Below are 23,314 nucleotides of genomic sequence, written 5' to 3'. Positions count from 1 at the left end.
CAGTTCCTACTTCTAATTATTAAAATATATAAAAAAATCTCAAACGAGTATACCATTTGACTTTGCGAGAGTATAAAATGTTCGGTTACATCCGAACTTAGATCTTCCTTACTTGTTTACTATAAAGTTTTCCTAAACGCTGAGGATATATTCTTTGCATTGATCCTTGTAAGTTGCAAGAGTATAAAATGTTCGGTTCCACTTGAACTTAGCACTTCCTTACTTGTTTAATAAAAAGTTGGTTTTTTTCTTTAAGATCTTCGACCTTAGCATTCTGGGAAAGCAGGTGCGAAACTATGCCAGTCTGAAGGGACCACAAAAGACCTATTAAACACAGTTAAGTGTACAACACCCTTGGTTCTTAGAATACGAAAACATTCTTCATATAGATTTATCAGGTTAAAATGGAAAATGTGTGATTATTTTGACATTTGCTTCGCACAAATAATGTTAGAAATGCTGGTCGTAAACCTGCCAGTCGTGCCATCATCTTGTCACTATACTTGTATCATTCAAATCCCCACCTACTAGTGAATAATAACTTCAAGTTTTAACAGTTTACGGTTATGATGTGCGATTTTAGTTTACAAAGTCAACGATAGTTGTAATTGTCATTATTTTAGAATCTCTTAAAGAACTTTTCGACCTAAAAGGGCAATCTATTGCACTATTGTTAACTAAGAAATATATATTTATTATTTCGATTCCAGTGTTATCTGTCTAATGTTCCGAATACTCTTTTTCATGTGTCATATGTAACACGAGATCCGAATATGAACTAGATTGAATGTTAAGCATGATACTTGAAAAAGTTCGACCAAATTGTTACCTATTGGATCTAGACTCTGTGTCCTCTTTGAACAGATTCTGAGATTTCCTCGAAATTTCATTAAAATCATTCAAACCATTTTTAAGTGGTTATTTTGCATATGTCATTACTATTAGTTTCTGAAAAATTTTACTTATAACACCATGCCGCGACGTTTTTTCTGAGTATTGGACCAAACTTATTTTTTTCGAGATACTGCGTGCTAAGTAAAAAATGAATTTTTCCGTTTGTAGAAAGCTTAGTTTTCGAATTATTTGTTTTCGAATTTGGAAATTGGGCCTATTGAAAACATCATTACATAAAGTAATTACAGTATGTAAGTTCGTAAAAAAGTAAAAATATGGGCATCATTTACGGTTCCCTCTCATTTTAATAGTGTATAACATTAATAGTGTATGACAACAGTCTGACATACTTAACTAATACGACCCTGAATTTATAGCTGTCAGCTGCTGTCATATTCCTCTAAAGGTTTGGTGAAACGTTTCAAGTTGCTGCTTCAAAAACAACAAGATGGAAAATTGTTTGTTTTGAATATTTTCCGAAAAATACATGTTTCCCTCTTTGTCTTCATTTTTTTCTCAATGCATTACGGAATTTTTTCGAAGTGTCATTCAGCTGCGGTGTAGCATAGTTTGAGACACTTATACTGTTTATAGTTGTGGTCTTAAATTACTTCTTCATCTTTCGATAAATCCACGATTATTTCATTGGATTATACTCCAATTTTTTAAGCTTTGCTTGCCAATAGTTTATAAACTCTGTTTTCTTGTAAGTTCTTAAATAAAACTATTTGAATTTGACTCTTGTCAATAAGAAACGAGGTGCTAAAGGGTTCTTCAGTACCAGCGAGCGAAGTTGCTCTAATACCTTGCCCTTGAGTTTAGTAGCTGTTAAAACTTTTAAAGTTCAATTTTGAAGAAGCTTAAGCAAAAAATTTTTGACATATGTCATAGCCTTTATTAATCTACACGTTCACTTTTGGCACACCCTAATGGACCTGTTCGTAGGTCATACATGCTAAAGCAAGTATTGTATATATATGGATGTGTATAATATTCAATACTAAATTAAGAAATTAGTTACAAACTGTAGCAATTGCTGTGGTTATTGCTTGTGAGATAAGGTCAGTTATGACCTGATATACATATATATATATATATGTATATACACGTATACGTGAGTAGACAAATACATATAGTAATATGCAAGCAAATAATCTCACAGTTTCAGTAGCTCTGAGGCACTATTTTAATTACCAGTTTCGTTACTTCTATTTATTTTAAGATACGTTTGCTGATCAGCATATTAAGTAATTATAAAAGCACCGGCATTCACGTATTTTTCAAGCTTCATAGGAGCTCAGCGCCGTTGATAGTTAGAAGAAAATATAAAACAATGAGTTATAGATGAAGTTCAGCTTTACGGTGGCTTTGTAAGTTCTGATTTATTCATATATAATTTGTAAAATTTATATCTACTAATAAATTAGTTCTACTACTTTTAACAACAATTAATCATTGTTTCTGCATTGCTCGACAGAACGTTGTAAAATAATAATTAATAAAATATCCATTTATTTAAGGTTCGGTTACTCGGTAAATTTAAGGCTTGGTTTGTATACTCCCGTAACATGTTGCACAGAGTATAATAGGTTTGTTCACCTAACGGTTGTTTGTATCACCTAAAACTAATCGAGATAAATATAGGGTTAAATAGATATGTATAAATGATCAGGGTGACGAAGCGAGTTGAAATCCGAGTGAGTGTCTGTCCGTCCATTTGTCTCTCCGCGTAAGCGATAACTTCAGTAAAAATTGAGGTTGATGAAACTTGGTACACGTATTTCTTGGCACCAAAGGGGTTTGGTTTTGCAGATGGGCGTAATCGGACCACTGCCACACCCACAACACGCCATAAATAAATGTTTTTTTGATAATAATATAGCCTTGTGCCAAAAATGGGTAAAATCAATCAATCAGTCAATACTTCCCTTAGCCCAAATACCTAATATTATATAAATATTTTCGAACTTCGTTTTGACTTCATACTGCATCTATCGGTCAATATGTTAGAAATCTCTTTCTAATAATTGTGTAGCTTCTTGCCTATGATTGTAAATAATGCATGCAATACTTCCTACTTTTAATTAAAATATATTCGAAAATCTAGTATATCACTTTACCTTGCGAGAGTATAAAATGTTCGGTTACACCCGAACTTAAACATTCCTTACTTGTTTTGGTTGTTCCAATTATAAATTATAGGTTTGTATATTTGTTCTCGCTTTAACAGAAATTGAAAATGTATTCAGTTGAATTATCGAAAACACTACTGACGCTTTTTATGAATTCTAACAATTACCTTATTTGAAAGATGGCAATTGCTTATTCACAGTACTCTATAGACAAGGGAAGCAGTAGAAGAAAGGAATAGATATTGCAAAATAAAGATGGTAAAGAAAACATATCGGTATATAATTATCGATAATTTCAATTATATCGATATATTTTATTTTGCATATATCGATAATTTCGAGCCGCAATTACCTAAAGGTATATCGAAATATCGAATAATGAAATTTCGTCAAGAAACTTAATTAAAAAGTCAATCAGTTTGTCTGGCAGCTATACGCTACAGTTGTTCGATATCGGCTGTTTCTACAAATGAGCAACTTCTTGGTGAGAAAAGGACGAGTGAAAAATTTCAGATAGATATCTTTAAACTGAGAGACTTTTTGCGTGTATATAGACGGACAGACAAAGAGGGCTAAATCGACTCAACTCGTCATGTTGACCTATAAAATATGGTCACGTTTCTTTGCGTGTGACAAACATCGTGGCACGCTTAAAAAAGATTTTATCCCGAAATTGTTTAAAATGGCAGTTATAATTTTTATGAGATTGCAAATTTTCGAGTTGCTTGTTTTAAACTTATTTAAAGTGAGGTGGTAACCACATTATATCACATTTTAGTTATAATATTGTCTTAAATCGTATTAGTTCATGCAATGCTAAATTTTTACTATTTTAAAAAGGGTTGCAACTCTGGAACAGCCTTAATTTTTAATTTCTTTTCGCAATATGTTACATATGTTTTAGCTTTTTAATGTTTTCCTTTTAATTTTTATATTAAGGCAGGTTGCAACCCACACCATATTGTAACAATTTATAAAACCTAATGTTACTGCAATTATTTTTATTAAATATATATGAAAACCATTTTTTAAAGAGAATAATTATATAGATATATAAACAGTGTTGGAATTTGGAACCAAAAACAAACATATTTAAAAATATTTTCTTAAGTTGTTCTTCTAAGCTCTCAAGCTCGCATACGAACTCAGTTAAGTGAAGGACTTTTCAGTTTGACTATTTTGCTACTTCCGAACTAGGCTGTAACAGTAAAGCCCTTATTAATGTTTTTTGTTTCTTACACACAATTTTATTTTATTTTTAGCTAGCGATTAAATGATTTGCATTTGCTTCGTGTAAACTGTACTCGCTCATCCATATTTACATACAGACACCACATACTGTTTGTGGTTTTGACATCAAACGGCGTCTTTATACTTTTCAGTTGCTGTCTGAACTTGGACAATGCCACAAGCAATGAAGTGCACAGTGTTCGTTCACATTATTCTCTTTGCTGCATTATTCGCGCACGTAAGTACTCGCATAATCGCACAGCATCAATTTAATTTAATTGCATTGTTTACTGTTTTTTATTTGATCGCCAATGTTTGTGTGACAGATCAACGCCGATTACGAGGAGAAGACGGAGGATGATTTCTTAAGCGCCGGCGAGCGTTGTTTCCAGCGTGAGCGCTTGGCCGCCCCCTATCAGCGTCGCTTCGACACTTTTGATTATCCGGACGAGGAGCCAGTACATCGTTATGTGCACTGCATTTGGACAGAGTTGAAATTGTGGAATGATCGCACCGGTTTCAACGTCGAACACATAGCGGCACTTTATCGCGATAAGGCGAATACGGAAGTGCTGGTGCCGATATTGAGTGACTGTAATCGGAATGCACAGAATGAGCCGAGCCTCAAGTGGTGTTATAGGGCCTTCAAATGTGTGCTAAACAGTCAGGTGGGTCAGTGGTTCAAGGAGGATGTGGAACGCAAGTTGCAAGAGAGGCGTGTGGGAAATCATGTCGCTTGAATTGCTTCGTTTTTATTAAAGCTTTACACTTACTAATAAATATGATTTAATTGTAAAAAAAAATAATTATATATTATGGCTAGACACATATAATATCAGCAAATATATGGAATATGTATATGAACAAATTTTGAATTCTCTCATAATTTTGCACTCAGCATGTACTCTCTCAGCCAAATGCCCATTCGTCCTGCTGTCGCGCAACGATACGCCTCGTAAGCCCATAAATCCAAATTCATTTGCTGATGTTTTTGATTGCAATAGTCCACCACGGTCATTACTTCGTTCTCACTGTGCTCTTTATTAAAGAATTTCGCTACGCGTTTGGCTTGGTAGCCAGTGGCATCGGTCCATATGCCCATATTACTAGCTATGCAGCGTACATAGACGCCGACTATTTGTTCTGTACTGATATGATTGTCTGTCGACTTGGGCGTAGAGATGTTTTGAACACAAATTCCGTGCGCTTTGTAAAGGCGTCGAGAAGCATCTTCGTGTTCGGAAATCGGTACGGCTGTTGCAGGCGTGAAAAACTGAAGGAATTAAAAATCAAATGGATTTGTGAAAATATTAAAGAATGGTTTTTCATTATCTATAACTGTTTATTTATTTTGACATTATAAGAAATCCCTCAAAGTTCTTATAACCAGTCCTTAAACTACTTATGATAAATTCAGAAAGTTCCTACAGTGATGTGAATTTTTCATAAGCTTCTTTATGGTAATCAGGACATTAATCAATAATTCAAGAGCACCTGAACTATGCGCGTTTGCTCGTGAGTTAGTAAGCTCTCAACGGCATCTGTTAAAAATTGCTAAATGTTTCAGGAAACGCCGACTTTTATGGGAAACATTTTACCTCCAAAAATACTTGTTGATTTGAAACATTATTATTAAAATTAGTATTACCATTTTTAAGGTTCTCTTGTAAAATTTGGGATTGGGTGAAATCAGTCAACAAACGCTCCATTCAGATAAAACGCCTTTTGAATCCCGACAACCGGAAAAGTGATGAAACTCATATAGTATATAATAATAGAATATACTAACTTTCCTTACTCAATTTAGTCAGTACTGTACATATTGGTTAGTGAGGGTGAAATCTCAATAAAGAAGATAATATAAGAGTGATTCATACTTTCCGTCTCCGAGGACAGTCAGTGCAAAATTGCTTCCAATAATGAATTCACTAATTTAATGACGTTCAGCATTTTTCGAATTTCCATCTGCCTACTTCTTTTTATTCAATTGAATGGCCCGATACTATACAAACCCTACTTATTGTATTATTATTCCCTGAACAAGGTATATTAAGTTTGTCACGAAGTTTGTAATACCCTGAAAGCAACCTCGGGGATCCTATAAATGACGATCTGAGTCGATTTAGTCATGTGCGTATGTTCGTTTTTCCCTCCATATGCATATAAGCGACGTTTTTAAGATATCGATCTAAAATTTTGCACACTTCCTTTTCTCCATTTGTCGGGATCATACAAACTGGTCGATCAAAATCATGTTCTTATATGGAAAAATTTTTTATTTGTAATACTATAATATTCCAAAATATTGATTAGATCGGACCATAAATCAACCAACGTGGCTATGAAGAACTAGCTCTTGGACTAACCCTAAAATCACCTCTTTTGAATGAAAATATGGTTACATTGTTTGACGTAATCCTCACCTAGAGAAATGCATTTGTTGTAATGATCCTCCAACAGTTTTCGAATTTGTTGTTATTTTTTCCAATCAAGAAACATTGTTTTATTGAAATACGAAATTTCCTTCTGTTAAATATAAAATAACATCTAAAAACGAAAAACGAAAAATTCAAGAAATAATTAAGGAGAAACTCATCTAGTATCTCTATTATAGATTGTTGCTACATCTTTATTAGAGACTTTATCAAGTTATTTTCACTGTTTGTAGTGCGAATGATATTTGTGATAAACTTCTTTATAGCAGTAATACCTTTTAAGATAAGTTTTTGCCTGTCGAGTGGCGTTTAGTATTAGAATACATAATTTCAACAATTTTTCGAATACGCGGATCAAACTCGGATTCTGTCGTATACCTAGTCTTATAGTCTTATTTAACATAAAATAATTCAATAAAACCTTCGCCAACCATAAGTTTTGCTAAATTTATTTTCGAATGTTGCTGTTATTTGGAGGTGATTTTAGCGGTAGATGAGCTTATAAATCATTTTCAAAAATAAAAAAAATTAAAAAATGCATTTTGATAGCATTTGAGGGTTCAGAAGATTTGAGAAGTCGTGGAGGCCATTTGAATGATGTTTTATTTAGAACTTAATTGTGTCGATTGTACTTCACATTAAAAAAAAAACATTTGAATTTCCTTAACAATTAGTGTGTTAAAAACAAAAAAAAAAATCATATGACTCTTATTTTAAAACTCTTTACATATACGTATACACATTTTGTTACATTTAATAAAAATAATTAATTTAATTATTCAAATGCTTACACTGATTACAACACAAAGCACAACTGCCAACCGTATTATCAGATATCTCCGTATAAACATATTTAAGCGCAATTATTTTATTTCCTTCAAGAAATCAAAAAACTAAAAATATTTTACGCGCTTTTATGGAATATTCGCTGTACCGTTATCACTTTGCACGCATTTGACTCTCGACTATTTGAAACAAAATAAATTGCATATGCTTTTATAGTTACTTCAACCTGAGTTGTTATTACTCAATTACTTATATTTATACATCATATATATGTACATATAAGGTATCTGATTTAAAAAATGTTTCGTTGAAATTGGCAAAAAGTGCTACATAAAAATTATAAAAAGCAACTATGGCAAAAAACCTGGTCGACGCAAATGAGTTTTAGCAACACGCGTAAATACATTTTAGACATACATACATACATATGTGCGAGTATGCGTCATTAACCTAGAATTTAATGGTAGCGGCTTTGACAAACTCGTAGTCAGACATGCAGTCTACCATATGTTTAATCGTATATGTAGATATGTATGTATATGTATATGTGTTTTTGTAAAATGTATACACATGCACCCATTAAGCATAAAATAGTTTTCCAACCTTTGCCGTTCCCACCACAGTCGGGTCTACGTAACCGGAACGGACCTGGATTTTATCCGGCCAAGGATTGTCAAATCGGCAGAATTCTACCGCTACAACAACAACAAGTTCTCCAACCTTTGCAAATCTTCATTATTCTCAATTATTCGTTATTTTTTGGAGATCTTATAGTCCAATGATTATTATTGTCGCACAAGTAATACAAGATCTGTTGTGAGCGGTTATGATTCTCCAATCCAGGTGCCGTTTGAAAGCATTATGGCGATTTAAGTAGTACGGTTGTTCCCAAATTCGACACTATTGTATTTTGACTCAGACCTAAATGTTAGCTGGGCACATATTAATATATTTATAGAAATGCTACTAATAAGCAAAACTTCACAACTAAATTTGATAAGTTGCAAAGTGTAAGCATTCGAGTATTTCATTACATTGATTTTGTTATTTTGACATTTCGATTTCCAATGCTGTTTTACGTCAAGCTGTATATCATTCCTTGGCCACTTATCACTTGCAATTATTCAGTGAAATGGAAATGCTCTCTCTCTCTGAAATTTTTTAGAAGACATTCGAAACTGGTTTTAATTGTGATAGTTCAGAGATGTATTGGTTCAAACACAAATTAGTTTACAATATTTGTGCATAAGTATGAAGAAAGATATTTATGGGCCAGTACAGATGAGATATGGCAGGCTAACTTGAAATATCATCGCACAAAATATTAAATATTAAAAAAAATTATATTAAGGTATTTATATTATTCTCAATAACTCCTTAGTTCTGGGAAGTCCGACCCTATTAGATGCCGACCTACTGAAAAGAGTAAAACTTCGCAAAATGTTAAAAAGCCTGTGATATACCTACAAGTATATACCGAATTTAAGAAATATGATCCAAAAGTATTTGTTTTCGATGTGTGCAAAATCCGATTGTGGTTTGTCGAAAAATCAACTAAAAAAAAGTATTTTCATTATCAAAAAGCTTTAAAAAAATGGAATTGATGTCCATGGTATTTTATTATTTGTTGTTGGCTCTTCTGGACCAAAAAAGAATACTCAAATTACATTCAGCAACAGAATTACAAAATTTTTTCAATATGCTTTAGAAAAATGTAGGAACTTTTCATATAATGTTTTAAATGAGAAACAACTAGGCGTCTTCGGATCTTGTCGTGTCGGAAAAAGCATTTTTGAACTTTAAACTATTACGAGTATACCTCCTCCGAACGTTACATAAAAATTAGTCGCGTCTTGTATTTTAGAAATCTAGAAGTAATACTATGATTATTTCAATTATTATGTAATTACGAGTAAATGGTTATAAAATTACCTACTCAACGATTTAATAAAACTTTTTATAAAAATAAATTATATATACATATATAAGTCAAACATAGACCAGAGCGCTGCTGGTATAAACATGAGTATCAATTGTAAAGCGAAGCAGCACATTTTGTCTACCGAAATATCTCGAAGTTTCATCGCACGAACTGGGTTGCTGTCAAATCAATGGTGTATGACAAGGCTAAAAATTTAGATTCTAATAAAACTAGAGAATAATGATGCTTTCATATTGTTATTCTGGTAAAACAATCAAAAGGTATTTAAAAATTGAAAAAATTGTAACAAATTTGACGATTTAAAGACATTCATATATACATTTTGAACACATATACATACATGTTTATGTATGTATGTATGGAGATATAATATAATTGCCGAAATTAAATGTTATTATAATTTACTGCAACCATATGTGTATGTGAGTGGGTTTGCACTATGCATACATCACCAGCTTTGAATCAGTTTGAGATAATTTAATTGTGTCGTTATATGAACTATTTGAATTTGGTTTATAATTGGTGGAATATTCCAACAAAATTTAATTATAAGATCTTCAAATTCTACCGATTGTATTTGTATATGTATAATGGCTTGTGGAAGTCTGAAAGACTTTGCAAAATACAATGTAGATTAAAAATGACTGTGAGCAAACCGAATTGATAAAAATTTTCAATATATTCCGCATGAAAAACTCGAATACATTTTGTTTGTATATTTTTTACACAGAAAGAGCATATGTAAATTATATATTTATTATAGTCACGCCATATCTTATGTACATACGTATGTATGTTTGTAATATTTGTGGAAAAAACACAGAATCAATGAACGATTCCATCTGAAGAGTTTATTCTCTCCAGCTGATTGATGATGTTTTTAATTTTCTCTTCTATCCTTTGCTTTTCATTTCAACAAATTGAAGAGTGTAAAGAAAGCGAAGAAATTAAGTTTGAAAAATAATTGAATTGCAGGTTGTATTGAGTGGCAAAAACACATTTGCGCTGAAAAAACTTATACAGAGGTATAAATATGTATTTGTATGTACATACATATGTATTAGGGTGTCCGTTATTAACCAAGTTGGTTTGTGCTTTTGCAAACACCCCCTGAAGTTTCAGTTTTTGCCCTAAAAAGGGTCAAGCTAAAGCATTTCGTTTTTCCCATATATTGTATTTTACATGATAATTTTTTGATATTTTTATACTCTTGCAACATGCTGTTACAGAGTATAGTAATTTTTTTCACCCAACGGTTGTGCAGATCACCTGAAACTAATTGAGATAGATATAGTATTATAATGATCATGATGAGGAGACGAGTTGAAATCTGGATGTCTGTCCGTCCGTCCGTCCGTCCGTGGAAGCTGTAACTTGATTAAAAATTACGATATAATATTTCTAAAACTTGGTACACATGTTTCTTAGCACCATAAGCACCATGAGCGAAACCGGACTACAACAACGCCTACTTCCTATTTAGCACAATTTCACATTCCAAATGATTCTATCACTTTCCAGTATACAAATCAAGCACCAAATAATATATTAAGGCAAGACTTTCTACAAATAGTGCTTTTGAGGTATACCATCTCAAGTATAAAAATTGTTAAAATCGGAGCATAACTGTTCAAGCCGCCAGTTACGGGATATGGGAACCCCAGTGCGTGATGCTAACTTCGGGTCAATACTTTCCTTAGCCCCCATATACTTGTATCTTATTGAAATATTTTCAAACTTTCGAGCCAATATTAACCCAATCTCTCATATACCTAATATATAATAAGATTTTCAAGCTTCCGGTTGGACCTATGCCATATATATCAGTCAATATGTAAGATATCTTAGCAAAATTAATCGAACGTATAATATTGCAAATACTATAGTTTAACGTACAATATTTGTAATATATATATTATTATGTGTCTATATATATCTATATATATATATAATTATAAATTACTGCTGAAAATATGCGAATTTAGTCTACGAATGCCCCAACTTCCAAATACTAGCTATATTGATTTTAGTTATTCTAACAAACATAAAGCCGAACACTTCGTTCAATGTGTGTATTATATATTTATAAAAGTGCTTGAAAATATGATCTAAAGTATACCTCAGCAATGTCAAATTTAACAATAAAACAGCCTATCCCTTTCTCTATCTCCAATATAGCCTGTAAAATAATTTCCGACTTTCCACCCGACAAAATGTGATTGAATTCTTCGATTTGTGCCTTGTAAGTTGCAAGAGTATAAAATGTTCGGTTCCATCCGAACTTAGCCATTCCTTACGTGTTGCAATAATTTTTTTTATCTCCAAAATAAATAAATCTACAACATTGAAAAAATTACATTCTTTTAAAAAAATTGTTCGCTTTACAAAAAAGATGTGAATAATGTTTTTCATAAAAATACTGGTCTAAGAGCTTATGAATGGTCACTTACTCAATAACGGAGACTCAGTGCATTTAACGTAAACTTTAACATCGTGTAACTTTAACTTCGCATAACTCTTAAAGCAGTGGTTTCATGAAAAAAAAAATCAAAATACTTTTTGTAGAGCAAAAACTGAATTTTTAGAGAGAGTTTGCAAGTTTGCGGTTGTACCGTAGATAGAATACTGTTCACAAATACAAAAGATTGCAATCGTTCAGTTTGTATGTCATCTATATGCTAAAGTGATCCCATCTCAACAATTTCTTCAGATATTGCATTATTGCCTTAGACAATTTGAAATTTTGTACAGATATTTCGTCAAATAAAAAAGTTTTCCTTGTAAACACTTAATTCCAATCGTTCAGTATGTATGGCATCTATATATTATATAATACTACAGTGGTCCGATATGAGCAATTTCATCAAATATTATATCGTTGCCTTGGACAATAATCCAAGACAAATTTGGTGAAGATATCTCGTTAAATGAAATAGTTTTCCATACAGAGACTTTATGTAGATCGTTCAGTTTAGATGACAGCTATATGCTATAGTGGTCCGATAGCAGTGATTCTGAGAAATGAGCAGTTTCTTGATGAGAAAAGTACGTGCACAAAATTTCAAATCGACTCAACTCGGCATGCTGGTCATTTACGAACACATGAGTATATATTTTATAGGGTCTTCGACGTTTCCATCTGAGTGTTACAAAGTTCGTGGCCAAGTTAATATATCCTGTTCAGAATATAAAAAAAAAAATCAACTTGGGATATAACGGACGCCCTAATATGCATGTGTGTATGTACATAGGTATGTATGTGTTTGAACAATATTAAGAAAACTCTTGCGAAGCTAAAAATCATTTTGATATGACGTCAAAGTGTTTTTTATTTCTGTTAATGGTGGAAAAAGTCGAGCGGTCTCAATTGTGTTTCACACTCACACATCCACTAACCAACATCTGCAATTGCTTGCTATTAAATCGTTGCAAAAGCTAAACGATTGTTGTTGTTTTTGCATTTTTCTGCTGCTTTTGTCACAAGTACGAACTTTGCATGCAATGGACACCCGCCAGGACCCCTTTCAGTCCTCCCGCTTATAACCCCCAATGTGTAAATTCTAAAACACAAGGACTCGGCTCCTTTCAATTGGCGTGATTAGCTTTGTCAATTTGCCACCGTCAATGGCGTCAGTGCTGCGCAAGTGAAGCGTTACAGTACGCTGACAAACAAACAGCAAAACAATGGAGAAATTAATATGCCACCAAAGTGCATGCAAAATCCAAATATGCAACTGCAGTGCATACAACAACAGCAAATTTCACCAAATGCAACTGCAAAGGGCTAAATGCAGGATGCAAAATGCTGCGATTGCGTCAAAGTGAATGGCGAAATGGCACTCGCTTCACTTGTGATTTGAAAATATGTGACTTAATGACTTGACTTGCGCCTCCTTTATTTCCCATGTTTTCTTTTTGAATTTGTTTTTGTTTGGTGTTTGTTGCAGTCTCTCGGTGCAAGCTGCAGCTAACATTTATCGTTGTAAGGTTTAGTGTAAGAATTTCCAATCAGTTTTCAAATTGTGTTCAATGAGCTGTTTAACGCCTTGAACCACACACAATTGTAGGTGGGGTGTGGGGGGTGTTAAGTGCTCGTAGTTAGCAGTGCACCAGACCAAAAATGCTCGCATTGTCCCATTATGCGCTTTTTGGTAACTTAATGTGTTTAACTTTTGTTACACACAGTTAAACAAATTTGAATTTCAGTATTTGGAAGCTCGAAACGGAGCTTCTTGGTTGCAATTTTCGAGAAATGTCATTTTAACCAACTCCTGTTCCCTGAATTAAAATTTGTTGACACATGAAGACTACAGCATACTCGTTTTAAGAATCGCTTCCTCTGAGGGTTATCAAATTCTCACTTCTGTACCTAATATACCTGTACATGATTTCTGCTGATGGAAAAGTAAGGAAGGCGTTGGGAAAAGCGAAAATCAATTAACTATTTTAAAGTTAAGAAATAATAGGAAATAACGACATCGACTTATACATATATATCACTCATTGTTTAAGATATTCATTGCGAAGTGAGCGGAGCAGGCTGAGCTCTGAGTATAAGATGTGTACATATATGGGAAGTAGTGGAAATCGTTAATAATGAAGTGACTTAAGACTACTGAAAGATGGTGCTAAAGATAAACAAAGCAACAATAAAGGTATATCTATTTATAAACAAAATTTATCGGACTCAATACCAAAGTTTTTATCTAAGATTGTCATCTAAATTAGTCTATCAAGGATTTCGAACTTCCGGTTGACTTTATTCCGCAAATGTCAATCATTGTAAGATATCTTAGCAAAATTAAGTTAAAGTATTATATTGCATATATTACAGTTTAATGCATAAATTATGTATAATTGGTCAACGAATTACGACAGCTATTAAATACTACATATAATGATTTTCGGTATGCTAGCAGATTTCTTGACTTGACTTTAAAGCGTTTATGTCGGCCAATATGCGTGATATTTTGATGAAATAAAGTGGATAACTTTTTTTTAAAAATAATGTGATATATGAATCTTGGTCTAAGCCTCTTATCCTTTATATACTGATTTAAGATCTTCTAGTTGATGCTTTTCTCATATACAAGTACCCCAAATATTAAATTTAGCGCTTCTGCTTGAGTATATTTCACCATTATCTCAATGGTGTTAGTTTGCTTGATTTTAAGATAAATACGAGTATTACGGACAAGCAAGATGTTGCAATGAAACTAAGTTAGTCTATGACCAATAATATATGTATGTAAGTTAATAAGATAGCTAATTTCATTGTAATCTATTTCGTTTCTTCAAATAATACATGTGGAATTTATACGCCACAAGTCTGAGAGTACAAAATGTTCGGTAACACCCGAACTAAGCCGTTCCTTACTCGCTTTAATTCTAACTGTTTTGGTTGTTTTTTAAGTTTGCATATATCTACTACAATACATACTCACATAATTTTAAAACCACCTCACTTTTTGAACACATCTCGCATGTAAATAAGAATGTGTTGCCAAAGGATAGCAATTTGTGAAAACAAGTAAGGAAAGCAACTGAGAAAAAGTAATTGAGTTCCTGAAACTAAATGTATGTATGAGAAATGAAAGTGTCATCGAAATGATTTGATTGACATATTCGTCACAAACAGCATTATTAATATTTTTTAATTGGAAAGACGTTGGAATAAGATGAGTAGACAACCATCGCACCATAGGTAGCGTTCATAATATAAAAAAAATAATATTTATTTTTAAGTATAATACAAATCTTAATATTGGAAAATAGGTTTCCTTCTTTTTCATGAAATTATTTAATTTTATTAAAGAGGAAATCGAGAAAAATTCACGCCCACCTCTCATATAATATATTTATAAAAAGTAGCTAATGAAAAAAAAAATTGTGTAACGCTTACAGCGTACAAGAATTTGAGAATGTGATGTGAAAGAGAATTTTCCGATAATGAGCGGCAAAAGTCTTTATGTGTAAACGCGGTCTTAGCATAATATAATTTGGTTCCAAAATTATGTCAAAAGGGGTCTTATCTACCACCAACATTTAAATGACGAACCACTTTTAAAATTCGTTTAAAAAAATATCCAAATATTTTTCCAATGTACTTGTATACCTAGTTATATACCATATATTACAAAAGATGAAGTACAACATCACTCAAATTAAATATAATTTACTCCTTTCCTTTCGAAAGTGTATTTAATAATTACCTATTTACTCATGACGCAATAAACCCCGTTAATTGAAAGCTACCCACTACCTAAACTCAGCTAGTCGCACGGTCATGTAAATTTTCAGGTTTTCCATATATTCTTATTCTGCATTCATGATATTAAATGCATGCCTTTATTTATTATATAAATTATATTTACTCTTAATTCCTTTCAGTGCAGTTTTTATTGTTTTTGTGTTGTATTTATTTACATTTTTTTCATAATATTCATATTTTAAATTGTCGGCTTTGCCATCACACTTCTCCACCATTGCGCCGAGCCTACACGCGTTACTATAGTTACAGCTGCTGGCCAAACGCCGTTCACTTGAGGCCAAGTGCTCAATATTCAGTGTTCGGGCCAGTTGCTCAGTTTAACATGCGAAATGCAAGTGTATTGCTTTAACTGCAATATATTGTGCTCGGATTGGGGTAAATGGGCTAATGGTCAGCGCGTTCTGTTCTACAATTGAATTGGAATGGAGGACGAGGTGGCGGCTATGACGGTGGCAACGATGTCCTTCACATCCGCCGTTGTTGTTGGCGATACTAAAAAAAATACTCCAATTAATTTCGAATAAAAATACTGTGTTTTATTTGCTGAAGAGGTCAGCCGCGATATGCGAAAGTAGTCACAGGGCGGGTGTTGGGCGGCTGTGGCTTGAACGGCGCGTAAAATTGCGCAGTCAACAGCAGCTTTGCACTGCACTTTTCATGCTTCAGTTTCAGGCAGTTTTTCTTTTTTATTACATATACACATACGAATATTCACATAATTTTATTTTTTAATTTGTATGCTATTGAAATATGCGGGTTTCTTTTATATTTGTAACGCTTCATATGTCAAGAGTTGCATAGTGAAACAAACTTTCTTCATATATGGCTTGGTTTTATTTTTTTTAATTAACCAATGGATATTTAATCGTGATTGAAAAACCTCCGTATGAAGAGTAGGCGGGCTAAAGTTTTAACATTTTTTTTCAATTTTTTTGTTTTGTTTTTATATATATATTATTTATTTATTTTAATTGTTATGAACGTATTTATTCGATTTCTTAGTGTTCAAAACTGTAAAGTGTTTTCTTCACAACTCACGTCTTCAAAGTGTGCCCTTCCTGACTTCAAAACTACTGAACCGATGTAATGAAAGATATTTGCAAATTTCTTAATACTTTTTTTTTTACAACAACAAGCTTGCGGATTTTTTGCAAAGTGTTCAAAGTGCTTCAAAGTATTCAAAAAAATAAAAAACTCATATTCGAAAAACTCTTTCGGCATTACCTGAGGAAAACTATTACGGTTTTAAGTTATCAGTAAATCAGCCAAGTTGCCACGTAACTCAAACGACTATTACTTTGAAAATAATTTTAGTTTTGAAAAATTCTTTATAGTGCGTTTTTAATATATCTAAAATTTCGAAAATTAAAAAAGTTTAGATTTTTCCAAAAGTTTAGACTAATATCCTCCCAAACTTAATCTTCTGTGCAAAATACTCATATTCTTTTGTTTTAGAAGATGAGCGGTTTTGAGGATATTGCGATGGCTAAATAGAGTTATTTATTGTAACTAGTCAGAAAAAATTTCAGAGCTTCTGTTGCTTTTTTCTGCATTTTATGATTTTAGCTAGTGTTCTTTTGCTGCTTGTTTAGGAGAGAACTGGGATGTTATATTATATTTAACTACAAATAATTTTAAAAATAAGTAAGGAAGAGCAAATTTCTGGTGGAACCGAAATTTTTTTACTCCAGCAATTTGCAAGAATCAATGAAGGGGAAATATTTTCAAGTGGTTGCAAAAATTTTGTATTACAAAAAGTTCGTTAATCGATGAAATTGTGCAACGAAAATAATGGAAATACGCATATCGGTTCTATGTGAGTTAGGGGAATAATCAACTTAAAATCTCTGTATCTCAAAGAGTATTAATATTATCGATTTGGTGCCAAAGACTTTTTTGTAGGAAATTAAATTTCTTACAATTTTGTTATTAACAATTTTTCTGTAGCTAGTGTTGTTTACGAGATAATTCCAAAAAAACGCGAATTTCATGGAAAAAATAGGTTTGGGGGCCTGTACTACCCCGCAGGTGCAAATTATAACTTTACCGCAATGGAGACTTTTGTAGAGCGTTCAATTCTGAGGAATACCTAATGACGGGTGAGATAATCCCATCAACTGCCGCTGAGTTATAAAATTAAAAAGAAAAAAAAAATCAAATTTTACGTGTATTTTATATGGGAAATCTTTACAGGCCTAGGTCTAGTACTTAATATTATTTTTAGGGAACTTTTTTTTTGGTATTTCCAACAAAATTCCACCATGGGATCGAAAAACAAAAATAGTTCAAAAAAAAAAAAGCAGTCTAATATACATATATACTTATATATTATATATACATATATACTTATACATATATATATTACTCCATATCTATCTCTACCGTTAGGTGAACAAAGTTATTATACTCTGTGCAACATGTTGCACGAATATAAAAACACTTTTACTAAGTTTTATTCCGATATATTCCTTGGTACGTGATTTATCAATTGTGATAGAATTGAAAGTGGATGTCAAGAGAGTTTATTTCATTATAAAATTTTATATTATCAAAATGGTCAAGTAGATGCTGGGGTAGAGCAATCCATTTTGTTCAATTTTGATACCAATTCACCTAAAAAGTTTTTTTGAACATGGGATCATTGAAGATATGTTTTTGGAGGTGGATAATTTCTCATACTCATTATAAACATTTCAAATTTTTTCAACAATATTTATGACTTTAATCACTCAAATTACTGATTTTGTTTTTATTAAAAAAGTGTCTTATTTTCATCATTTCCAACCACTGTGCTACAAACAGTGCAACTCATCGCGAGTGATATATATGTAGGCATGTATGTACATATATAGATATATGTATATATTGTGAATATAAATAAATAAATAAATATAACTTATTTGAATGCAGTCAAACGCGTGTACTGTGTTTAAGCGTAATAAAAGAAGAAACGCTTTAGCATCAGAAGAAAGGAAACATTGCCCTTTTTATATATATTCCAATGTTTTTTATTTAGAAAAAAAGTACATTTTTGTTGTTGCCTTGTTTTGCAATTGTACATACTATATACCATTTTGGTCAATGGACATTCAAGTGTTCGGGCTGTAAATTGTGCTGAAAATATGGAAAATAAATATTGAATGGAATTGGATTGGACTGCGCTTCCAGAAAGAGAGAGATGGGGGTACAATATCTGACTATTGACCATTACGGTAACTTTTATTTTCGGAGCGTGCCTGCATTTAAGGGCGAAACTTTTGCAATTTAGTGCAACAAAGCGAAATGAAAGCGGTTAGCAGCAATTCTATGGATGAATAGATTCAACGATGCGCAATGTGAACAAAACAGTTACTTTGCAGGAAAATATAATGCCAACAAACAACAGTATACAAATGTAATTTGTTAGAAAATACTATACACATTTCTTTATAACAATGTTAAAATACTTTGTATTTTGAGTTTTTAATTCGGGGAGTTTTTGGTGGAACACTATTTATTTTTTTTTTTCAAAATGTAGACCCCCATTGATTTTTGAGCGCATCAAATTCAATTTCATTTAGATGTGTTAAATTTTGAATTGAGGTTCTATCCAAATTTCAAATCCGCGAAAATCGACGATTAGAAGCTGTTGTGTGTTTCCTTTTGAAATATCGTAAAAATGTATGGTCAAAAGAGACAATTTTCTATAACTGAATATTTGCCAAACAACTCAGATCAAAGATGGAAGGCACGACATTTTTTAAATGCACTCAAATAAAAATTTCAGAATCATCAAAACGTATACGATATAACACAGGACTACAGTGGTTTCGTTGCGCGAAGATAAAAGCTCTATTTTGAATATATTTGGGCTCACAAATCAAAAAACTAGCAATGGTTTTCTAAGACTTGCGCTCGTTTTATTTTAAATCTTTATTTTCATTTTACATTACAAAAATCAGAAAATATAAAACCAAATAACATATTACTTTTGATGTTAGTTTAGTTTTGAAAAAAATAAGGATACATTTAAGTAAATAGTTAAGTTAATTAAGTAATAAGTTATATTTTAATAAAACTGATTTTATGAAATTTTTTTTATAATTTTCCATTTTTCAATCTCTTTTTAAGGATGAACAGTAATCAGCTATCATGTGACGATCCGATCAACCTTGGTACCTTTCTTCCATCACTTTTCGATACTGTTGGAACCGCTTTGTGTGTTCCTTACTATAATTTTTAAAATTGATTCATATGACTTTGAACTTGATAATCATATTATATTTGCTTCTAGAGTCTGAAAGTTTGTCTGCATATGTTAGTATTTTTCAAAATTTCGTCATAGTTGGTGATTTATGGTTACCTAGGAAATTTTCGACTATCAACACAAACATTTTCCAACCTTTAATTTGCGGAACCTTAATAAACTCTGTAGCTTTCATTAATTGCTGTGTTTGAGTACCAACAAATATTTCGCCTTTTAACTTTTCTAAGCCTCTTACTAAGCTTCGAAAATGTTTTCTACAAATGTGAGTAAAAAAATATCCTTCCTCGCTACCGCTTTGAAAAAAAAAACAATGTACTAAATCATTCAGTTCATTTTAAGAAAATAACTTTGGCGTAGATGTTTCAACCTCCCATTCACTTTCACTGGTAGAATTTAACGATTTCTAAGAATATGGCGACATCATTGTTTCTGATCCCATACCTTGGAACGCAAGGCGAGAGTTTCATTGATTAAAACACGAAACTTTGTTGACTGTAGTTTGCCACGATGTTTGTAATACGACAAAGTAAATGCCAGGGACCCTATAAAATATATATAAACGATCAGCGTGACGAGCTGAGTCGATTTTTCTTCATTTCGCTCCTTACCGTTCATATCTCTCCAAGAAGCTGTTCATTTGATCGAAATGGTCGATATCGAACCACTTTAGCATATAGCTGTTATACCAACTGACCGATTAAAGTTCTTGTAAGAAATTATTTGTATTTGTGAAGAGTATAACAGCTTCGGTGCAAACGCACGGTGCCATATCAGGTGAATACGGGGAGTGGTTGATTGTTAAAATGTGATTTTTGGTCAAATAATCGGCCACAAGCGTCGATCGATGAGACGGCGCATTATCGTGCAACAAACGCCAACTAGACTAGAGTTTACTTTGTTACTTTTTTACTGTTTACTTTGGAACGCACCTTGTACATATGTATATAGGTTTTATAAAGCGTGAAATAGCACTGGAAACTGCGACTGAGAAGGAGAGACTCATACATGTATCTCGAATTACCTTGACTGTTTTTGTCCTCGGTTTAAAAAGCTATTACATAATATACACAAGCATTAGATATATAAGTAAAAAAATTTCAGTAATTATCGAAATCGTAAAGAAATTATAGAAAGTACGCTAATATATCTAAACTAAAATCCTAATGTATGTGTATGTAATTTCAAGAAAATGCACAAATTATGCATTGCGCAAAAGATGCAAGTTCTGCAATGCTATTAAAATACTTAGAAACTTTTGAGCGTCATTTGCTACTAACACCCAAAGAAAAACGTTAGCAAATCTAACACTTTTGGCCTAATCTAGATATAGGACTATATTTATTCCCAAGTATATCTCTCGGGAGTGCTGTAACGAAGTCAGCAAATGTTCCTTAACATTTTTCAAAAAGTTGTATAAATATTATACAAAAAGCTTCTTTTTATTTGCTATTTCGAAATAAGCTTGCTAGTGAGAACACTAAAATATTTATCTTAACTCTCGAAGCTTTGTTAAGTCGTCGGGTTGACGAAAATCGATGGATCTCACTTGGACATATATTTCCTCTTTGTGTTATCTAAAAACTCATCACCACATATATCGGCGAAGCGATTTGAGCTCACCACTAATTTATTAGAGCGGTTAATATCTATCCCAGCAACTTTGCTAGGTTCTCCAAAGGTGTGTCTACCGAGATATTTCAATCTCAGTCTGACAAAAGCCGATAAATAGAGGAGAAAGTGGTAAGATGATGCCACCTTGTCTTCCTCCATACAGCTTTGCAAAGAGCCAATTGGACAGTGTCTAGTCAGAACACCTACAATGGCGGCAAGAACGACTTTGTTAAGTGTAACTAGTTGGGAGTACCTATTACGGTTCAATTTGCACTCCTTGACTAGTTTTGATCGCACGGTCATCGATTTCAAAGTTAGTATAGCCGCTCTGCTATAGGAGGGAATGCATACCTCTCTAACGAGGCTGCACTTTAGAGCAGTATGTACAAGTATATCTACCGCTAACTTGATGGCAGCCACCTCCGTTACAGAGATGTCAGAGAATCTTAAATCAACTATAAAATTCTCCAAGTCCAGTTGATCCAGGGGTTAAAAATTATAACCATACGAGTATCTAGCTGAGTTACTCTGTTATACGCAAGCCAAGATCACTTTTAAAAAGCATTAGACTATGCTGTGGATAGTTATTCGGGCTACGATGATTAAATTACAACGAAGAAGGTGAATGATAGCTTACTATAAATACTTTTAAATATAAGGCGAGGGGAGCATAAAAATTTTTTTTTTTGAATAAAGGTCGCTGGCCTTGCTTACTGAAATGATTCCGGTGACCTAACTGTCATCTAACGAATTTTTTCGAGCTTTAGTTGTCGAACTTTTTCAGCCGGTTGTAGATTCATTAAGTTTCCACAGTGTGTGCATTGAATCGAGTTGGCAAGAAACTTACGTAAAAATTCCTTACTGACTAACTACTCGTACTTTGCCATTTCTTTGTAGGCATACTCATATTTCAACAACTCACTACGAGAGTTAGTTAAGGAGGGATGCATATAAAAGCAAAAACAACAAGTGGAAAACAAATTCATCCTTGGCAGCGCATTCTTGACGATGCCAAGAAGTGGAAGCAGAAGAAGAAGATGAAGAAGGAAAAGTAACAGCAAAAGAAGAAATTTGCACAGCGTAGCACTGCAACTACTTGGGGCGAGGACAAGACGAATTCTGGCAAATGACTTTTACCCGTGCTTGCCACATTTGTTAATGAAGAAAATGTTCAAGTTTTCTCCGTCTTCATAGTTTATTTTTATTTTTTTTCCTTTCTTTTGCAGCCAGCATTTTGCTCTACATTTACATTTTCATTTCATTTTTCCGCACAGAAGTATGCAAAAGAAAACGATGAAAAAAATTTAATTAATAGTAATTAGTACGTTTAGCGCCCGCATTGTGCGTGCTCAAGAGCGGGCAGTGAAAACGGGGTGGTAATGATTACACGACGCCTTTGGCCGACTCGTCGCAAAAGTTGTGCTGCCACAACCCGCGGCGCCAAGTGCCACTCTCGGCCATTTGCGGTTGGTGGATAAATGCAAATAAAAGCAAGTAAGGCAGCGCTAATTGCGGATGTGGCCGAAAATTGTATACTTTCGCAATGTTGCTTAAGAATTTCATATTCGCTATTCGATGCAATTGTGATTGGATTACATGCAATCATATATGGTATCAGAATAATTTATGGTGTAGGTCTTAAGCTCTCATTGTTTAATTAAGATTTATGAGAAATGCTGTGCAACCCAAAACTTTGGGGGGCTGCTTATTTGTTATTCGCAGATAGTCCCTATATCCAAAAGTTTTGCACTATCTGTAATCTGTTAT

The 23,314-nt window shown here is 32.9% G+C and overlaps 2 protein-coding genes across 2 annotated transcripts; one reads left to right on the top strand and one right to left on the bottom strand.

The window, feature by feature from the left end:
• The first annotated feature begins 2,168 nt into the window (after positions 1-2,168).
• Positions 2,169-5,124, top strand: LOC106617795 (general odorant-binding protein 99a). The gene is made up of 3 exons (XM_014235205.3): positions 2,169-2,264; positions 4,289-4,494; positions 4,583-5,124. The coding sequence occupies exons 2-3, from the start codon at positions 4,429-4,431 to the stop codon at positions 4,994-4,996; spliced, it is 480 nt and encodes a 159-aa protein (XP_014090680.1). The 5' UTR covers positions 2,169-2,264; positions 4,289-4,428; the 3' UTR covers positions 4,997-5,124.
• On the bottom strand, positions 4,638-7,648 carry Obp99d (Odorant-binding protein 99d). The gene is made up of 2 exons (XM_014235207.3): positions 7,483-7,648; positions 4,638-5,529 (listed from the first exon to the last, which is right to left on the bottom strand). Exons 1-2 carry the CDS (start codon positions 7,540-7,542, stop codon positions 5,137-5,139), a joined length of 453 nt encoding a protein of 150 aa, XP_014090682.3. The 5' UTR covers positions 7,543-7,648; the 3' UTR covers positions 4,638-5,136.
• Between the last annotated feature and the right edge of the window lie 15,666 nt (positions 7,649-23,314).

This window comes from Bactrocera oleae, chromosome 2, assembly GCF_042242935.1.
Source record: "Bactrocera oleae isolate idBacOlea1 chromosome 2, idBacOlea1, whole genome shotgun sequence".
NCBI classification, from domain to species: Eukaryota; Metazoa; Arthropoda; class Insecta; order Diptera; family Tephritidae; genus Bactrocera; species Bactrocera oleae.
This window is presented reverse-complemented; position numbering and strand designations above follow the sequence as displayed.